This window comes from Lathyrus oleraceus, chromosome 6 (assembly GCF_024323335.1).
Source record: "Lathyrus oleraceus cultivar Zhongwan6 chromosome 6, CAAS_Psat_ZW6_1.0, whole genome shotgun sequence".
NCBI classification, from domain to species: domain Eukaryota; kingdom Viridiplantae; phylum Streptophyta; class Magnoliopsida; order Fabales; family Fabaceae; genus Lathyrus; species Lathyrus oleraceus.
In genome coordinates, this window is record NC_066584.1 from 39629587 (window position 1) to 39649503 (window position 19917).

The 19917-nt window shown below is 38.2% G+C and overlaps 1 protein-coding gene across 2 annotated transcripts; it reads left to right on the forward strand.

The window, feature by feature from the left end:
* The first annotated feature begins 4228 nt into the window (after nucleotides 1-4228).
* Nucleotides 4229-6307, forward strand: LOC127097410 (uncharacterized). Of its 2 annotated transcripts, XM_051035907.1 has the most exons (7): nucleotides 4229-4361; nucleotides 4465-4555; nucleotides 4646-5264; nucleotides 5357-5463; nucleotides 5550-5626; nucleotides 5716-5812; nucleotides 5942-6307. In XM_051035907.1, the coding sequence occupies exons 3-6, from the start codon at nucleotides 5143-5145 to the stop codon at nucleotides 5809-5811; spliced, it is 402 nt and encodes a 133-aa protein (XP_050891864.1). In that variant the 5' UTR covers nucleotides 4229-4361; nucleotides 4465-4555; nucleotides 4646-5142; the 3' UTR covers nucleotide 5812; nucleotides 5942-6307. The 2 variants fall into 2 exon arrangements, with proteins under 2 accessions (XP_050891864.1, XP_050891863.1); XM_051035906.1 differs by lacking the exons at nucleotides 4229-4361; nucleotides 4465-4555 and having other exon boundaries at nucleotides 5126-5264; nucleotides 5993-6307.
* The last annotated feature ends 13610 nt before the right edge of the window (nucleotides 6308-19917 follow it).

Genomic DNA, 19917 nt, shown 5'->3' on the forward strand with positions numbered 1-19917 from the left:
ATGTTCAAACCCAGGATCAATCTCCTTTATTAAACACACACCTCAAAAAAGGACAAAAATATCAAGATCTTGGCCACTAAATGCATATTCTCCTCCCATACCTTAACATAAGGTCTTTCACAAAACAACTCTTAATGTAAAATACTTTTTTATATAAACTCATGCTTATACATAACACATGGTAAAATTGGATCAAAATTGCTCAAATGCAACCAACGTACTAAACATATATTACACATTGTATAACATCAAAATGTAAATACAATCGAACATTGGAGTCACATACAACCATTGGCGGAACTGAGGGGGGACGTGGGAAGGCCACGGCCACCCCTCAACTTTTTATTTATTTTTAATTCATATATATTAAATTACTAAAACATCCTTATTTTAAATTAAAATTATTTTTTATTTTTTATTTTTTATTTTTTATTTTTTATTTTTCATTCAAAGTTAGGTTAAAATACAGATAAGGTAAAAAGATCCTACCTTTCCTTTCTTTCTCATATGGGTTTGCTACCGGCACCGGAATCGGAACAGATTAAAGTGATCGGCACCTAACAGGTAAAAAACTTTATTCATTCTTCTTTTATAAAAAGTAACAAATTAAAGTGATTGCTTGATTTGTGTTTTTGAGATTTTTAGGGTTCTTTTTTCTTGATGTGTTAAAATAATCTATATGAGGTTTATTAAGCCAATTCATAACACTGTAAATATAGTTATACACTGTAATAAGGTTTATTTAATCATTGTTGCTGCTAATTTCTAATAGTGAAGTTACCGATATTTGAAAACGGATTAAAGTTGATTAATTAAGTTTATTAATTTTTTTCTCTTTTAATTTTTATGTTCTTTAAATTGATTTTTGGATCTGATATGATATTATAGGAAGAGGAAAGATGAATAATAGGAAAATTGATTCTTTTTTCAAAAGGAAAGCATGTGAAATTGAAAGAGAAGAGAGAGATGAAGAAATTATAATCCCGACATCCGAATCTGAAACAGTTCTTGAGAATCCAACAATTGAAGAGCATCATGGTTTTGAAAATTCTTTGGAACACGATCCTGGAAAGCGTCCTCCTATTTGGCAATATCCACCAAATCAAGTGGATGCAATACGAAGAGCTTATCTAAAATGGGGTCCATATCAAATTCATTTAGAAAACTATCCTTTGTCCGGTAACGAGGATCATCCGAGAAGGTTTCAACATACTTGGTTTATCATATTTCCATCATGATTAGAATATTCACCATCTGAAGATGTCGCATATTGCTTACCATGTTACCTTTTTAGCAAAAAACTAAGTGGATGTCCTAGATCACTTGTCTTTATTTCTATGGGTTTTAGAAATTGGAAGAAAGTTAGGAATGGAAAACATTGTTCCTTTCTTAAACACATAAGGAAGGATCCTTGCTCACCACACAACAATGCAATGAAAGCTTGTCAAGACTTGTTGAATCAAGATGGTCATATTAGAAATTTTATTCAAGTGCAAAGTTCAAGTCAAAGAATGAATAATCGGTTATGACTCAAGACTTCAATTGACATTGTTCGTTGGTTAACACTACAAGCTTGTGCTTTTAGGGGTCACGACGAAAGTAGCAAATCAAGAAATCAAGGAACTTTCTTGAGTTATTCAAACTTTTAGCATCCTACAATGATGAAGTTGCAAAAGTTATGTTGGAAAATGCTCCACAAAATTGCAAGTATACTTCACATCAAATTCAAAAAGAGCTCTTGCAAATTCTTTCTAGTAGGGTGAAAAAGAGTATTCGTGAGGAAATTGGTGATTCCAAATTTTGTATCGTTGTTGATGAAGCTCGTGATGAGTCAAAAAAGGAACAAATGGCTCTTGTATTAAGGTTTGTTGATAAAGTTGTTTTAATACAAGAGAGATTTTTTTATGTGGCACATGTTTAGGCATGACAACATAACCCGTACCTGCGGGTACCAACCCGAACCCGCCCCGAAGTTGACGGGGAAAACCCGCTTTGACTGGGTTTGGGTTTTCCCCGATTATAAAATATGGGGACGGGTCGGGTAATGGGGACACTAGTACCCACCCCGAACCCGCCCCGTTTATTTTATTATGTACATTATTATTTATTTTTGAAGATTTAGATTATTAAATAAGTGGCCAATGTTTTAATATTTTAATTTGTATTAATTATTTAAAATATTCGAAATGTATGTATGATATTTTTTTAGATTTTTTTATTTTATTATTTATAATGTAATTTGATTTTTAAAAAATTAAATATTTCTATTAAAAAAATTGATTTCACTAAATGGATGGTTGCGGGGCGGGGATACCCGAACCCAACCCGAACCCGTTTGGGACGGGTTTGGGTTTTAATTCTCCATCCCCGTTTCGGTTCGGGGAGGGGAACGGGAATGGGGATGCAAATAGTTGTTACAATTACTTGAAGGCATTTGATTTTATATTTATTTTGCACTTGATGAAAGAAATCATGGGAATAACATATATGCTTTGTCAAGCCTTACAAAAGAAACTCAAGATGTATTTAATGTTATGAACTTGGTTCGTTCAACAAAACATCTTATTCAAGGTTTGAGAGAAAATGGTTGGGATATATTGTTTACTAAAGTGGTATCTTTTTGTGAAAAGCATGGTATTGAGATTCCTGATCTTAATGATGTTCATTCAACAACAAGATTTGGACGCTCCCGTCTTGAAGAGAATCAAGTCACAATTCAACATTACTTTAAAGTTGAAATCTTTTTCACTACCATTGATAAACAATTACAAGAGTTGAATAGCAGATTCAGTGAGCAGGCAATGGATTTGTTAACTCTTTCTTGTTCTTTATCTCCTAAGGATGGATATAAAGCTTTTAGCATTGATAATATTTGTTCTTTAGTTGAAAAATATTATCCTATGGATTATAGTGATCAAGAGAAGAATAATTTGCAATTTCAACTCCAACATTTTCTATTTGTTGCTCGTCAAGCATCAAACTTGAATAATTTATCAACTATTCAAGAACTATGTTCATGTTTGGTTGCATCTGGACAGGCTGAAACTTACTTCTTGATTGATAGACTACTTCGTCTTATCATGACTCTTCCCGTTTCTACGACCACAACTGAGAGGTCTTTTTCAGCAATAAAAATTATTAAGACTAAGTTGAGAAACAAGATGGATGATAGGTTTCTTGGAGATAGCATGACAGTATATATTGAAAGGGAGATTAGTGCAAGCATTAGTTCGGAGTCAATTCACTACGCCAAAAAGGTTTTTTAACAGCGCATCTTAGACAACGCTTTTAAAAGAAAGCGCTGTCTAAGGTTAAAATAAAAATAAAACACGGAAAATGTTCTAAAAAAATAATGAAAGCGCTGTCTAAGGGGGGGTCTTAGACAGCGCTTTTAGAAAGCGCTGTCTAAGACCCCCCCTTAGACAGCGCTTTTAGAAAGCGCTTTTAAATATAGACCTTAGTCAGCGCTTTTGAGAAAGCGCTGTTTAAATTCTTTCAATTAAAAAGAAAAGGATAATTTACCTAAGTCCAGTGTTACCCCATTCAAACCAAAACCTGCTTCAAGGCTCACCGTACTCCCTCCGTCTCCTTCGCGCCGGAATCGCCTCCGGCAGCGGCGGAGGGTATATCATCACTTTCGTTACACCATTAAGACCGTCTCTTCGTCCTCTATCACAAATCAACCTCAATGCCTCTCAATTTTCAGTCAAACATCCAAACCAAACCAAAATCAAATGAACCCTAACTCACTAAATCTTGAATTAAACGCGAGCAAAGGGAGATTCGGAGACCAAACCATAAGGGATTGGCTCCATGGACTACAAAATACACCATAGTAAGGAGAATCGATCGAGAAAAATGGAATTTCACCAACCTGTAAGACGGCGGAGTGGCCCGGTGAAAATTGAATTCAGAGCGAACGAACATGAAGATGAAGGCGCCTTCAGGTAATCTTCAGAATCCCCTCCTTCTTCCCTTTGATTCTTCTTTTTTGTGCGATGCTTCTTCCTTCTTCTCCTCTTCGCGTGTGCTTCTGTGATTGTTGTGTATGATGAAAGATTCATTGAAACTCTGTTACGTGAATTCTTGTGTGCGTCGCGTGTGAACAAATGCTCTGTGTGAATCGTTGTGTGGAGACGAATCCTAGATCAAGCATAATTGCAGCTTCGATGTGAAGCTCCAATGGCTTCCTAATGGACCTTTGTGCAAGGTTAGAAGGGAGAGAAAAATGGTGAATAGAGGTTATGATAGTGATGAGTGAGCTTTGAGAATTGTTCCTTTTTGATTGAAGAGTGATGTATGTTTATATAGTTTGGAAGCCGTAATCGAGTCGGGTAGCTCGGGTAGAATGGTTAAGGCAGGTTAAATTTCAGTTAGATTTGAAGAGTATGGTTGTTGGGAATGATTTTAACACTGTTAATTTCTGTTAAATAGTTAGTTAAGGATCTATTCATTTTTTGACAGAGCAATTGCACTTGGGGTTGGTTACGGGATGCGATTAAGTTTGTGAATCAGAAGGAAAATAGATTGGTTATGTTGATTTGGACTAAAACAGGTTATTGAAAAGAAACTGATTATAGTTCTGAAACCTGGATTGTGAGTTGGGTTAATTTCTAAAATCGTTTTCTCTTACTGTGACTTTCAGGTTTTAGTTGCCTAGTTATTCGCAGCTTTGGATTTTTCTGCTATGCATATGCTGCTGTTGGGCATTGCCTTGCTTGAATATTTGAAATCGATTTCTGGAACTGCTGTTGGATTATTGATGCAAGATTATGGATGTTGGCTTTCGATGAAGTTAGTTTTAGTTGAGTTATCAGTTAAATTTGGTTGATATATTTTTACTTCTGTTAGCAGGTTTGGATATGTTATGACTTTCATGTGCTGTGGAGCTTTTGGAGGTGTCCTGTTAATAGAGAAAAGGTTAGAGTGAAATTGCTAAGTTGTTGGTTAGACTCACTTGTTAGAATTTGAAAACAATTACAGTTTGGATGTGATTAAAGGAAAAAGTTAGAAATTATTTGCAAGCTTGGTCTGGACTTAGCAATTATTTGGAAGTTATGTGTTAGTTAACAGTTAGCAAATCAAGAGAAAGTTAGTGGAGAGTTTTAACAGTATTAAATCCTAAGTATTAATATAATACATATGTCTAATCAGGATGATGTTCCCCCGCGATATGCTGATACTGGTGCTCGTCAATCAAGAGCTCGAATGGAATATGATTATGGGGGCAGTGCTTCACAGTATGGTGATGCTTATGGTGATAGGTTAGTTTAATCTAATATTACAGTTTTGCAATTCTCCACACTAACCATATTGTTTGTTGTCCTGTAATTCATTCTTACATTTTGATTCGTAGAGTTGGAAGATCAAATCTTGGATATGGCAGTGGCAGCCGAAGTTCTATTTCTGGTCAAGAATCACACGGGATGTATAGCAGTCGGCAGGGAACAGGTTATGGTGGAGGTGAATTTCGTTGCAAATAGTCTGGTCTCTTCTTTTCAACATTGAAGTTTTCTTTACTTACAATTCTATTATTTTTTGTCTATCAGGATCTTATGGTGGCAGTGATGTTGGAGGCATGTACTCGTCAAGTTATGGTGGTGATTACGTTTCTCGTGGAAGTGATGTAATTTTCCCGTCCTTTCCCAATGTCAATAGGAATTAGTGTTCTGTGTATGTTTTGTTACATTCTTATGTATTGTCCATGCAATGTAGGTTGGCGGCAGCTCATATTCGTCAATGTATTCTGACAGAGGTGCCGGCGGCGGTAGCAGTTACATGGGCAGCGGTGGATCTGGATCTTATTATTGAGGTAAGTAAGCCGATAACTCTTTGGCATTGAACTTTGTGTATTACATTAGAATGCATAGGGTATAGATATATTTTTCTAGAGATTTCGCTATACCTATACTCGAAATGGTATCTCTTATCTTTTCGCAAGGGCTGGCGAAGGTTGGACATTATGGTCACCAGTGAATTTGTCTATTAACAGATCTATTATAATAAAGTGGCTGCCATAGGATGACGGCCTTTGAAGCTTATGGATGTTATGAAGCCTACAATTTGGAGACAAAGGAACATTGCTATTTATAGCAATATATTTGGGAATTTGTCGCAAAAAAGAGCGTCATGTCAATCCAAGCTATCTTGGGTCTTCTCTGGATGGGATGTAATATATCAGTTCTTGATTTTGTGCTGTATGGAGTCAAGTTAATGAGAGACGGAAAAAGAAATATTTAGCAGTGATGTGTAATCAAACCTTGATTTATGATACCATTTATGGGCAGATAATGTTAAAGATTTGTCACTGCTCTTCCTTTCATTTGGACAGAGACCAAGGCTAGGGATGCCTTCTTATTTGGTTAAGGATTAATGGAATTTTTATCTGCTGAATTTATCAAAAAGTTGGTTCTCTATTTTGATTCTTTCAAGAGATGTTTAGTTACTTTGGATTAATTGTTTTTTTACAGTGCTGCGATCAGGACAGAAGTGAACTAATCAGCACTATGTTTAACTAGTTTGTAGTAATAAGAACACTACTTAAGGAATTAATAAAGTCAAAAGATACTTTCTTGGGATGTGTAGATCTGTTGTAGGATTTGTGATATGGTGTCATCCTAAGAAAGTAAAAAAGCACAATGAACTGGTAATATTTGCTACTGGAGTTATTTGTTTCTTTGAGTGTTTTGTCCTGGCAACTGCAAGATAAATGCTAAAGAAGCATTAATATCTTTACCACCTTAATATTTTCCCGATTTTGCATAATATTTATTTCCATTCAAGATGATGCTAAAGAAGCATTATATCTTTGCTGACATAGCCCACATAACCATTTGCCTCTCTGCATTGTTGGAAAATACATCACTCAAGTGAATGAGTATTAAGTAGCAGATAAGGATTGAATATACTTTATGCACATGGTTTTACCCCCCACCCAAAGCTCTTGAGCCTAACATTGTGGAGGAAATCACAAATGGATTTGATTATTGTTTTATCATATAGTCAAAGAGGGTAGTTTCCAACTCTTGAATCGCATTGTTGGTTGTCTTGAATACCCTAAATAGGGTATTCACATATAGTGCATATCTTGAAGGAAGGAGGATTCTTCTAAGAAGATATTGGTCACCAGGATATTTGAGATATTTTCTCTACCTGACAACACTTTGTTTCTGAACAATGCTAGAGTTTTTTTTTGGCATTTTCACATACATTTGACATGATTTTCTGCATTTAATCTTTTAATTAATATTCACCGGGTGAGGGCTTATGAACATACTATACTGACTTGTTTGGTTGTAGTTTCTACTTTGTTCTGTTTGCTGTACTGCAGGGTCTAAGCTATATATCTCCTCAAGCTCTTGTTTATATGTTCTCGCTAGTTTATTATTGTTTTTTTTCCTTTCTTTCAGTTTGTTTTCATTGTTTTTGTTAATCAATGTTAAACCGATTATTATAGTTAACAGTTAGCAATTATTATATTAGTGATGACACTTGATAAAACTTAGGATTTATAATCCATATTATTTTTTTCATATGTAGTGTCCTCAACAACGTAATCAAATAGATTGCGGGTATTTCATGTTGAGGTTTATGCGAGATACTCTTGCTTCGGGCCGATTAAAGATTCCCACCGATGTATGTATTTCTAACTTATGAGTTATTTTTATATTTACACATATCTCATATAATTAAATAGTTGGAATTAATTCAAAATATGTTATATATAAAATGTGATAATTGTCTGTCAAAATCTGGTTGAAAACAGGTAGAAATTCTGGTTTATAAACCTGGAAAAAATGTGGTTTAAAACAAAAGCTTCAAAAAATTTCGTATACCTTAGACAGCGCTTTTGTAAAAAGCGCTGTCTAAGGGGGGGATTAGAAAGCGCTTTAGGCAAAAGCGCTGTCTAGGGGGGGGGGGGGGGGGGGGGGGGGGGGGGGGGCTTAGAAAAGGCGCTGTCTAAGGTATAGCGCCTAAAAAAATTAAAATAGGAGGGTCTTAGAAAGCGCTTTTGGCCAAAGCGCTGTCTAAGGGGGTGGGGCTTAGACAGCGCTTTTCAAAAGCGCTGTCTAAGGTATACCTAAAAAATTTAAAATAAGAGGGTCTTATAAAGCGCTTTTGGCCAAAGCGCTGTCTTAGGGGGGGGGGGGGGGCTTAGACAGCGCTTTTAAGATTTAAAAAAGCGTTGTCTAAACCTTTAGCAGCGGAGGTTTAGACAGCGCTTTAAAGCGCTGTCTAAGGCTAAAAAAAGCGCTGTCTAAGGTCTTGTTTGTTGTAGTGATTATTGACGATTTCAAGTCACTCGGAACGCGTAAAGCATTACTTTAAAGTAGTTTTAAGTCATGTAATTTAAATTTTTAGTAATTAACTTTGTATTTATTTTAACTTTAATGTTTTATTTAAAATACTATTTACATTTTATTTATAATCTTTATTTTACGTTAGCGGTCATCCCAAATTTTTTTATCTGGCTCCGCCATTGCATACAACAAAATAAAAACTTTTCTTTTTAGCAACAATTGATTATGACAAATTGTAAATGATAAAACCTAGATTAGTATTCAATAAAAAAACATATTTTTAAAGTTAAACATGTGGACCAACCTGAGCTTTAATTTAAGGGACCATAAATGACGACTTAAACCACAAGTATCTTTCAATACACACAGTTCGAGATCACAACAAAAAGTAGCGGTTTTTTCTTCTCTAACGCAAAAAACTTCGATTTGGTGTCACAAAACTGCAAACAAAACAATAAGATACACTTAATATAATAATAGACAAATTAGACCAACTGTAAATGAAGTTCTGAGACAATGGCATGAAGAAGAAAAATAACCTTTAGAATGTGGAGAGAGAGGAAGAAGAAAAATAACCTTTAGAATGTAGAGAGAGAGAGAGTTCTTTGACTCAATGTAAATACTAAAATCGAATTACAGGTTATTCTTAAGGATGAAAATATATTAATCTCAATCCGAAATACTACCACTGTTTACAGTTGTTTAAATTTTTTGTACACTGATTAAAAAATACAATAATATTATCATAAGATGTTAATTTTTACTAAATTAACCATATTCATGCATTGGAAGTAATTAAAGAGTAATTAAAAGACGTAATTGAAAAAACTACCGACACTTTAAAATCAATTTATTTTACCAAATCAATGATCATTTTATAACAAAGCGAGTAATAGATGATGACACATGTTGGTATCATTTTATTTTTTAAATTCATGAATCACGTGCATTTACTTGTTTTGTCTTTAGAAATTTCATACTTACACTCCACCACACACTCCACATCATATAAAATAATGGTGTTGTAACCAACAAATTCATATCACAATTCCTCCATTTCATTACCTTTCACCACCATCATCATAACCCAAATAACTACTAGCTATGGATTAATGGAATTATTCATGTTGCGTATTTTATGCCAACTTCCATTAATCCATAGCCTAACCCCACAATCCCCAATCCAATGCAACCAAACAATCTGCATTCTTGAAAACTCCTACGGAACGGGGAAATAATATATCATAATCACTTAAATAAAGATAACAATAAATTGGATTTCCTAAGAGTTCACTCCTTATGCATGATTGTTTTACTCATCTCACATAAACTTGATTGCACCCCACCTACATCATGCATTAATTTGGAATTAGAGTATCTTTGTAATGGTGTCAACATTACATCGCCAACTTCAGTGGTCAACCTTGTGATTCATAGAGGAACTTTATTGCTCCCTACATTGCCTCGTAAGACTTACCTAGGCCTCAAGATCTCAAGAATATGTTAGTAACAAGAATTCGAGCTCTTATAGGTCCATCTCAAGACAAACCAGATCAACATAATCAGATATTCAACTTTTAGAAAAAAGGATTAATGCATCATAATTTTTCACACTAAAGGCAAACCAACGATGAAGAAGGTTCCATACATCATGTTAAAAGAAAAAATGACATGACACATTTCCCTTCAATTCCGTTCAATGACGAGATTAATATTAAACCATTACCGAGGTGGTTCCAAATGTCAACCATAGATGAATAAGATATAAAATACTAGATAGTATCAACAATATTAATTAGTTTAATTCCTATTCTTTAGGTAAAAGTTTAGAACTGGATTAGAGGAGAATTAGTAGGAGATTTGTTAGTTTGATTCTCTCCTAAATTAGGTCTAACAGCTTGTATATTTATACTGACAGAAACTAATAACAAATTATCAATTCCACAAACAAGTATCATATCTCTATATGGTATCAGCCGGAAACGATCCAACGTCCTCCCTCTAATTCAGGACGTCGTTCCTCACCCTAGCTCCCACCCTTGCCTCCCATGGCCAGTGAAAGCAGCTCCTTCTTCTCCAACCCCTATGAGCCATCCAAACCCTTTGCTAGTATCACTCTTATCAGTGTCACCAAGCTTCTCCCTAACAATTATCTTAATTGGAAACTCCAAGTTGAAGCTCTCCTTGATGGCTATGATCTCCTCAAATATCCGGATGGATCTTTTCCCGCGCCGACGAAATCGATCACCACCACAGACACGCCTCCAGTGACAACCCCAAATCCTGCCTATCAGACATGGCGCCGACAGGACCGCCTCATCTATGGTGCTCTTCTCACTACGCTCTCCAACGAGGTGGCCTCCTTAGTATCTCAGACAGAGACCTCACATGATCTCTGGACCCTCCTCAAGAACACCTATGCAAAAGCATCCCGCAGTCATCTGAAGCAACTAAAGGAGCGTCTCCGCACGGCTTCCAAAGGTACTCAATCCATCACCACCTATATGCATTCGCTAAAGCAAACAGCCGATCTACTTGCATCCCTTGGATCTCCTATCTCTGTTGAAGACATGACTGATCATGTGTTGCGCGGCCTCGACGACGGCTATAGAGCAGCCATTGATGGTGTGAATGCAAGGGACACCCCAATTACCTTTGATGACCTCCTTGAGAAGCTACTTATCCAGGAACTCTCCATTACTGCTGCTCAGAGACAGACTCATGCTCCACTTACAGCCTTGAATGCTCAGGCTCGGCCTAACTCCAACAACAAGTCTCGATATGGGCAATTCTCTGCACAATCAAATCAACACAATGGCAATCGCAAATCGTTCCTAGGTCGATGTCAGTGGTGTAATGTCAAAGGACATGTTCTATCTCAGTGCCACACCTTCAAGCAGCAACATCCAGGCGTCCCACCGCCCCCTCGGGATCCTATGGGTCATCCTGGACAGAAGCAGGTCCATACTGCAGCTGCTGGTCATTCTCAGAATTATTTGGTTGATAGTGGAGCCACGCATCACGTTACCAACGATCTTGAAAATTTGGCCCTTCATCATCCGTACACTGGTCCTGACTCGCTGTTTATGGGTAACGGTTTAGGTTTAAACATCTCTCATTCTGGAACACTTTTACTTAATGATTTATCCCTGTCTAATGTTTTGTGCGTTCCTTCCATGAAACAAAAAATCATCTCTGTTTCTAAAATTACCTCGCAAACTAACTCTGTTGTTGTCTTCATGCCAAACTCTTTTCATGTGAAGAATCTGCAGACGGGTCAAATAACCCATAGAGGCTCGTGTGTGGATGGACTTTATCTCTGGCCCACCACTCCCCCATCTGTCCACACCGTCCGCACGGAATCCGCTACATCATGGCATCATAGGCTTGGGCATCCTTCATCTTCTATCTTCAAATTCATTCAACAACATTTTTCTTTGGGCTCTACTAAATTCCAGCAATCAGATTGCAACTCATGCCAAATTAGCAAAAGTCACAAGCTTCCCTTTCATGAATCTACTCTTAAATATTTTTATCCATTAGAAATAATTTTTTTGGATGTATGGACTTCTCCTGTCTTATCAATTGATGGTCTTAGATACTATTGCATGTTTGTTGATCATTTTACTCGCTATATTTGGCTCTATCCAATGAAACGCAAATCTGATGTGCAAACTATATTTCCCAAATTTAAATTACTCATTGAAAATTTCTATCACCACAAAATAAAAATCTTATACACCGATAATGGTGGCGAATATCTTGGTCTACGTCCTTTTTTAAGCAATCACGGTATAAGTCATCACACCACCCCACCTCATACACCTGAACACAATGGAATTTCAGAACGCCGGAATCGTCACATCGCTGAAACCGGTCTCTCTCTTCTCCATCACTCGGGCTTGCCCCTCACTTATTGGCCTCACGCCATGACCACCGCAGCCTACCTCATAAATCGACTCCCAACTCCAATTCTTGGGTATCAATCACCCTATTCCAAATTGCTCAACATTAGCCCGGATTATCATAAGTTAAAATGTTTTGGATGTTTGTGTTTTCCATGGATTAAACCATATGCTAACCATAAACTTGCACCCAAGTCTGCTATGTGTGTTTTTGTAGGTTACTCGGCTGATCAACATGCCTATCTATGTCTTGATCCCGCAACAGGAAGGATTTACACCTCTCGCCACGTCAAATTTGTCGAATCTGACTTTCCATTCAGCTCCCTAGTAACTCAATCCAGTCCAAGTGCAACACAACAAACAGGCCCACTTCAACTCTCCATTTTACAACCTCTAAGCCAACCCATGGTGAGTCCCACTCCAAACTCACCAGAAACTTTATCTGCTGCCCCTTCCTCTCCAACTGTCACCTCCTCCCTGGATCTGGCCCAATCTCCAACCTCCACCGAACCCACCAACACCATTCACTCACCCCCTCCAACCTCACCACCATGCCCACAACCTTCTGCCCCGCAACCCCAACCGACTATCATCCCAACCCTGAGACAGCAATCCAATGCCGGTGGGATTGTCACCCGGTCTCAAAACAACATCGTCAAACCCCTCAAAAAGCTTAACCTTCATGTCCGTTCCTCCTTCATCATCGAACCCAGTACCATAACCCAAGCTTTCCGTGACCCTGATTGGCGCTCGGCAATGCAAGCCGAATTTGATGCTTTACACCGCAACCATACTTGGGATCTTGTTAGTCGTTCCTCTGCTCAAAATTTGGTTGGTTGTAAATGGGTTTTTCGAATCAAACGAAATCCAGATGGATCGATTGATCGTTACAAGGCTCGATTAGTCGCCAAAGGGTTTCGCCAACGCCCTGGATGGGACTACACGGAAACATTCAGCCCAGTAATCAAACCGGTAACTATTCGTATTGTCCTCACATTGGCAATTCGCCACGGATGGTCCATACGACAACTTGATGTTAACAATGCGTTCCTTCAAGGGACGCTCAAAGAGGAGGTCTTCATGATACAACCACCTGGTTTTGTCGACAAGAACTTTCCTGATCACGTTTGTCGCCTCAAAAAGGCACTTTATGGGCTCAAACAAGCGCCCCGTGCCTGGTATACGGAGCTTAGAGTATTTTTGATCTCCCTTGGCTTTGTCAATTCAACTGCAGATGCATCTCTATTCATATACCAACAACCAGGTGTTACACTATATTTATTAGTCTATGTTGATGATATAATTGTCACCGGAAGTTCCTGTACCGAGCTGTCGAAGCTCATCATCACACTTGCTGCTCGCTTTTCGGTGAAAGACCTCGGATGTCTCAGCTATTTCTAGGGTGTCGAAGTAATTCCTTCCGCTGCCGGTATGTTTCTTTCACAACGGAAATATATCACTGATCTGCTATATAAATCAGGCATGGCAGATGCGAAACCAGCATCCACTCCACTGTCTGCGAGTGTTCCATTGCTCAAGGACTCGGGTGATCTTCTTCCTTCTCCAACTGAGTACCGAGAACTCGTTGGAAGTCTCCAATACTTGAGTCTTACACGCCCTGACATCGCCTTCAGCACCAACAAACTTGCTCAATTCATGCAGAACCCACGAACGGCGCATTGGTCTGCACTCAAAAGAGTGCTCCGATATTTGGCGGGCTCTTGTAACAAAGGAATCTTCATCTCGGCGAATTCCCCACTAACCTTTCATGCCTTCTCGGATGCGGATTGGGCGGGTGACAAGGATGATTATGTCTCAACAACTGGTTACTTGTTGTACCTTGGCAGCACTCCCATCTCATGGAGCTCACGCAAACAACGTTCTGTTGCTCGATCATCAACTGAGGCAGAGTACAAAGCCTTGGCTGACACAGCTAGTGAGCTATTATGGGTCTTTTCCTTGTTCACAGAACTTGGTCACACGCCAACAACCAATCCGGTTATATATTGTGATAATCTCGGTGCCACAAATCTAAGTGCTAATCCTGTCTTCCATTCTCGGATGAAACATATAGCCTTAGCCTATCATTTTGTTCGAGAAAATGTACAACGGGGCAGGTTTCGAGTGTCTTTTGTGTCTACTAATGATCAACTTGCTGATATTCTAACCAAGCCTCTACTTCGTCCTCGGTTCGAGTCCCTACTGTCCAAGTTGCATCTCTCTTCCAGATTATCCAACTTGCGGGAGGATATCAATAATATTAATTAGTTTAATTCCTATTCTTTAGGTAAAAGTTTAGAACTGGATTAGAGGAGAATTAGTAGGAGATTTGTTAGCTTGATTCTCTCCTAAATTAGGTCTAACAGCTTGTATATTTATACTGACAGAAACTAATAACAAATTATCAATTCCACAAACAAGTATCATATCTCTATAGATAGAAGGGCGTCTATATCTTGAAATGAAAAGTTTTATCATGTCCCTTAAATATAGTCATCCTTTGATGGTTCTCATATTTCTTAGAGAAATGTGTCAAATAATGGATTTGGTTAACAAGGATAATCATATTTAAATTTAATACGACTTAAATAACTCAGAAGATTTTATATTGTCCAGTCGTGTCTAGTCGTGTTCAAAAGAAATGAATTTGAACATATGATAAGAGAATTATTTATTGAAGTGCTTCAAAGTCTCAAAGTATTATTTCCTTTGGCACATGTGATAGGAACATCTTGAGTCTAAGACTAAACTCTTTTCGGTCTTCAAACTCAATACCACTAGTGTTTCAACATTTCCATAATCATCCTCATCCAAGTTAAGTGCAATTTGAATAGAATAAGTGTAACACCCTTCAAAAAAACCCCAATAATTAATTAAAACAACAAAATATGAATCAGAGTAGATATGCAATTTCAGGGTATCACACTTGACACTTCACACCATTCACCAAAATAACTTGTCATGCTCATTTATTAATCAAAATAAAACATTGCACAATTCGCAGCGGATAGAAATCTAACAACATGCAAACCATGTAACACATTACATGTAATATTGTTCAACAACCAAAAATGAAAACAAGGTAAAACATCCTGTCCCGATGTTACATATACCAGAGCATGACCCACTAAGGAACTACACTAGACTCCAAGCACTAGCTTCTACTCAATCACTGCTCGTTACCTGAAACATAGTTGTAAGGGTGAGTTCCTCAATCGATATAATAAGCATTATAAAATATCATGTAATGCTAAGTAAATTAACACATTCATCACCCTAATCATATCACACATTCAGCAACGGCAATACCAACTCATAATCATACTCAACACAACCACAAAACACACGTATAATATTGGAATACATCCATTCATATTATACGCCATACATACATTATGAAATGAGACTCCATGCATGCGGTACCGACTATTCGTGAACACATAATTCCACCTCACCGATCAAACCCAGATACGGCTACCAAGCTCACTAGTCCCACTCATTTGAGACCTAGTGACTCACTCACTAATTCCTCACCATGGGAATTAGCTACCACCATAAAGGTTATGCTATGCACGCTAAATCACCTAGCATGCAACCATCAACAACAATCCACAATGGACATATGCTCACACTCTAAGCCATAAACAGTCCATCCACAATAGATATATTCACAGCATTATGCATACCATCATACATCATCAGCATATTTATCACAGAATCATATCATGTCATGTCAAATAATAAATCACCGTATTAGCACACTCTACTAATACCTATACTGTTCAAAACAACGGGAAAAGGTCCCGACTATATCATACACCAATATAGGCCAATCATCAATTTTTCACTTTTCAAACAGTGTTAACCGGTTAACGCCCTGGGTTAACCGGTTAACGCAAAACAGAACGCGCTTCCTGGCAAATTTAACAGTGTTAACCGGTTAACACCCTGGGTTAACCGGTTAACGCAAGACAGAAATTAATTATTTTAATTATCATAACAGTGTTAACCGGTTAACACCCTGGGTTAACCGGTTAACGCAAGACAGAAAGCTGTTCCTGCGCTAACACGAACAGAATGCAGAATTACCCGCATTTTTCACCGTTGGAGGACTTCCGGACCTCCGATTTCGATTCCGTAAAAAGCTACACGTCCAGGAAATTACGACTCTTCCAATTATAGATTCATTCACAGTTTTAACGTAATTTATTCATCACAATTCAAAGGTATTTCTCAAACCTAATTAGAGTCAATCAATGGCTTATTACTACCCATCACATGTTAATCCATAATACCCATTAAACGACGATAAACCCCCCTTACCTGAGTTAATCCGGCAAAACCTTCTTTGACCTTCAACAATCGTGAATTCTCCTCTTGAGCCCTAGCCTCTTCTTCTCCCTTTCTCAGTTTCTCCTCTTTTCTCCCAATTCTTACGTGTTCTCTGTTTTCACGTACCGATAGAAAAACTCTCTCTAACCTTTCCACTTCCTTCTTATAATAGCAAAATTCTTAAATTGGATTTCTCTCTTCTACCCTCGATTATTCATAAAATTTCCAACTTTATTATTCCAATAATAATAATCCAATAATATTCCAATTATTTAATTAAATTAATAAATATACTATTAAACTTAAATTAAATAATTATCATATTTTATCGGGGTGTTACAACTCTCCCCCACTAAAAGAGTTTTCGTCCTCGAAAACATACCTCAAGCGAATAACTCTGGATAAGACTTCTTCATCTGACTCTCAAGTTCCCAAGTCACATTGCCACCTGCTGGTCCTCCCCAAGCTACCTTTACCAAAGCAATCTCTTTACCCCGCAACTGCTTCAACTCTCGATCCTCGACCCTCATAGGTGATGTTTCAACAGTCAGGTTATCTCTCACCTGTACATCATCTACTTGGACCACATGCGACGGATCAGGAATGTACCTCCTCAACTGAGACACATGAAAAACCTCATGCAAATTCGCAAGTGACGGCGGTAAAGCGATACGATAGGCTACCTCCCCTATCCTCTCCAAAATCTGATAAGGACCAATAAATCGAGGTGTCAACTTCTTCGACTTCAAAGCTCGACCAACCCCAGTTATCGGAGTAACACGAAGAAACACATGATCTCCCTCTTGAAACTCAAGTGACTTCCTCCTCTTGTCGTGATAACTCTTCTGACGACTCTGAGCAATCCTCATCTTCTCCTGAATCATCTTAATCTTTTCCGTAGTTTGTTGAACAATCTCCGGTCCAACCACAGCACTCTCACCGGACTCATACCAACATAAAGGTGTCCGACATCTCCTACCATACAAAGCTTCAAACGGTGCCATACCAATGCTCGAATGAAAACTATTGTTGTAGGTAAACTCAATCAAAGGTAAATAAAAATCCCAAGCACCTCCCTTTTCCAAAACACAAGCCCTCAAAAGATCCTCCAGTGACTGAATCGTCCTCTCAGTCTGACCATCAGTCTGAGGATGATATGCAGAACTCAATCTCAGCTTAGTTCCCAAAGCCCTCTGCAAACCTTCCCAGAACTTCGATGTAAATCTAGGATCTCTGTCCGAAACAATACTCGACGGAATACCATGCAAACTTACAATTTTCTCAATATACAACTCAGCTAATCTCTCTAACGGATAATCCATTCTGATCGGAATGAAATGAGCCGATTTTGTCAATCTGTCAATAATCACCCAAATAGCTTCAAAATTCTTAATTGTCCTCGGTAAACCAGAAACAAAATCCATACTGATACTATCCCACTTCCACTCTGGAATAGCCAACGGTTGCATTAGCCCAGACGGCTTCTGATGCTCAATCTTTGACTTCTGACAAGTCAAACAAGAATAAACAAAACTCGCAATTTCTCTTTTCATTCCCGGCCACCAAAATAACTTTTTCAAATCATGATACATCTTCGTAGCCCCAGGATGAATACTCAGGCCACTACGATGTCCTTCCTCAAGAATACTCTTCTTAAGTTCGGTAACATCCGGAATACACACCCGATTACCAAATTTCAAAACACCATTCTCATCAACTCTGAATTCACCACCTTGACCTTGATTCACTAGAGTCAACTTATCAACCAAAAGCACATCGGATTTCTGACCCTCTCTAATCTCATCCAGAATACCACTCGTTAACTTCAACATTCCCAATTTAACACTATTGTGAGTACTCTCACACACCAAACTCAAGTCTCTAAACTGCTCAATTAAATCCAATTCCTTAACCATTAACATAGACATATGCAATGATTTCCGACTCAATGCATCAGCCACTACGTTTGCTTTACCCGGATGGTAATTCAAACCAAAGTCATAATCCTTCAGAAACTCTAACCATCTCCTCTGTCTCATATTCAACTCTTTCTGATCAAACAAATACTTTAAACTTTTATGGTCACTGAAAACCTCAAATCTTGACCCGTACAAGTAATGCCTCCATAACTTCAGAACAAATACCACAGCTGCCAACTCTAAATCGTGTGTCGGATAGTTCCTCTCATGAACCTTCAGTTGTCTCGAAGCATAAGCTACAACCTGCTTATTCTGCATCAAAACACCATCCAAACCCAACAATGAAGCATCACAGTAAACCTCAAATGGTTCCGACGGACTTGGTAATATCAGAATAGGAGCAGTAGTTAACCTTCTCTTTAACTCTTGGAAACCTTCTTCACACTTTGAGTCCCAAACAAACGCTTGCCCCTTTCTAGTCAACATCGTCAACGGTAACGCCAACTTAGAAAATCCCTCAATGAATTTCCTATAATAACCTGCAAGTCCAAGAAAACTCCTTATCTCAGAAACTGACTTCGGAGCTTCCCACTTAGATACTGCTTCTATCTTAGAAGGATCAATAGCAACACCACCCCTTGAAACCACATGACCAAGAAAACTAACCTCTTCTAACCAAAATTCACACTTGGACAGTTTAGCAAATAACTTCTTTTCTCGTAGAACTCCTAAAACCACTCTCAAATGTTCAGCATGCTCTTCTTCAGATTTCGAATACACCAAAATATCGTCAATAAACACCACAACAAACTTGTCTAGGTACGGATGGAAAATCCTATTCATATACTCCATAAATACCCCAGGCGCATTAGTCACACCAAAAGGCATTACAGAATACTCAAAATGTCCATACCTTGTTCTGAAAGCAGTCTTCTGAATATCCTCAGTTTTCACACGTATCTGATGATACCCCGATCTCAAATCTATTTTGCTGAACACACTCGCACCAACCAACTGATCCATCAAATCATCAATCCTCGGCAAAGGATACCGATTCTTGATCGTCACTTTATTCAGTTGCCTGTAGTCCACACACAACCTCATAGTACCTTCTTTCTTCTTAACCAATAACACTGGTGCGCCCCACGGTGACACACTCTGACGAATAAATTTCTTATCCAACAGATCTTCCAGCTGACTCTTCAATTCAGTTAACTCAACAGCAGACATACGGTACGGAGCCATCGATATCGGCCTAGTACCAGGTACCAAATCAATCGAGAACTCAACTTCACGCTCTGGCGGTAATTCATGCACTTCTTCAGGAAACACATCAGGAAAATCACACACCACGGCTAGATCGCAAATCACCAGTTTATCTTTAGCCTCCAAAGTCGCTAACAGCATAAACAACTCTGCCCCATCTGCTACCGCCTCATTCACCTGCCTTGCTGATAGAAA

Bases quoted from the DNA above. Each gene is read 5' to 3' on its own strand.
- LOC127097410 (XM_051035907.1), top strand. From the start codon at position 5,143: ATGTCTAATCAGGATGATGTTCCCCCGCGATATGCTGATACTGGTGCT. The intron at 5,265-5,356 runs GTTAGTTTAATC...TTTGATTCGTAG, and splicing joins GGTGATGCTTATGGTGATAG to AGTTGGAAGATCAAATCTTG. The intron at 5,627-5,715 runs GTAATTTTCCCG...CATGCAATGTAG, and splicing joins ACGTTTCTCGTGGAAGTGAT to GTTGGCGGCAGCTCATATTC.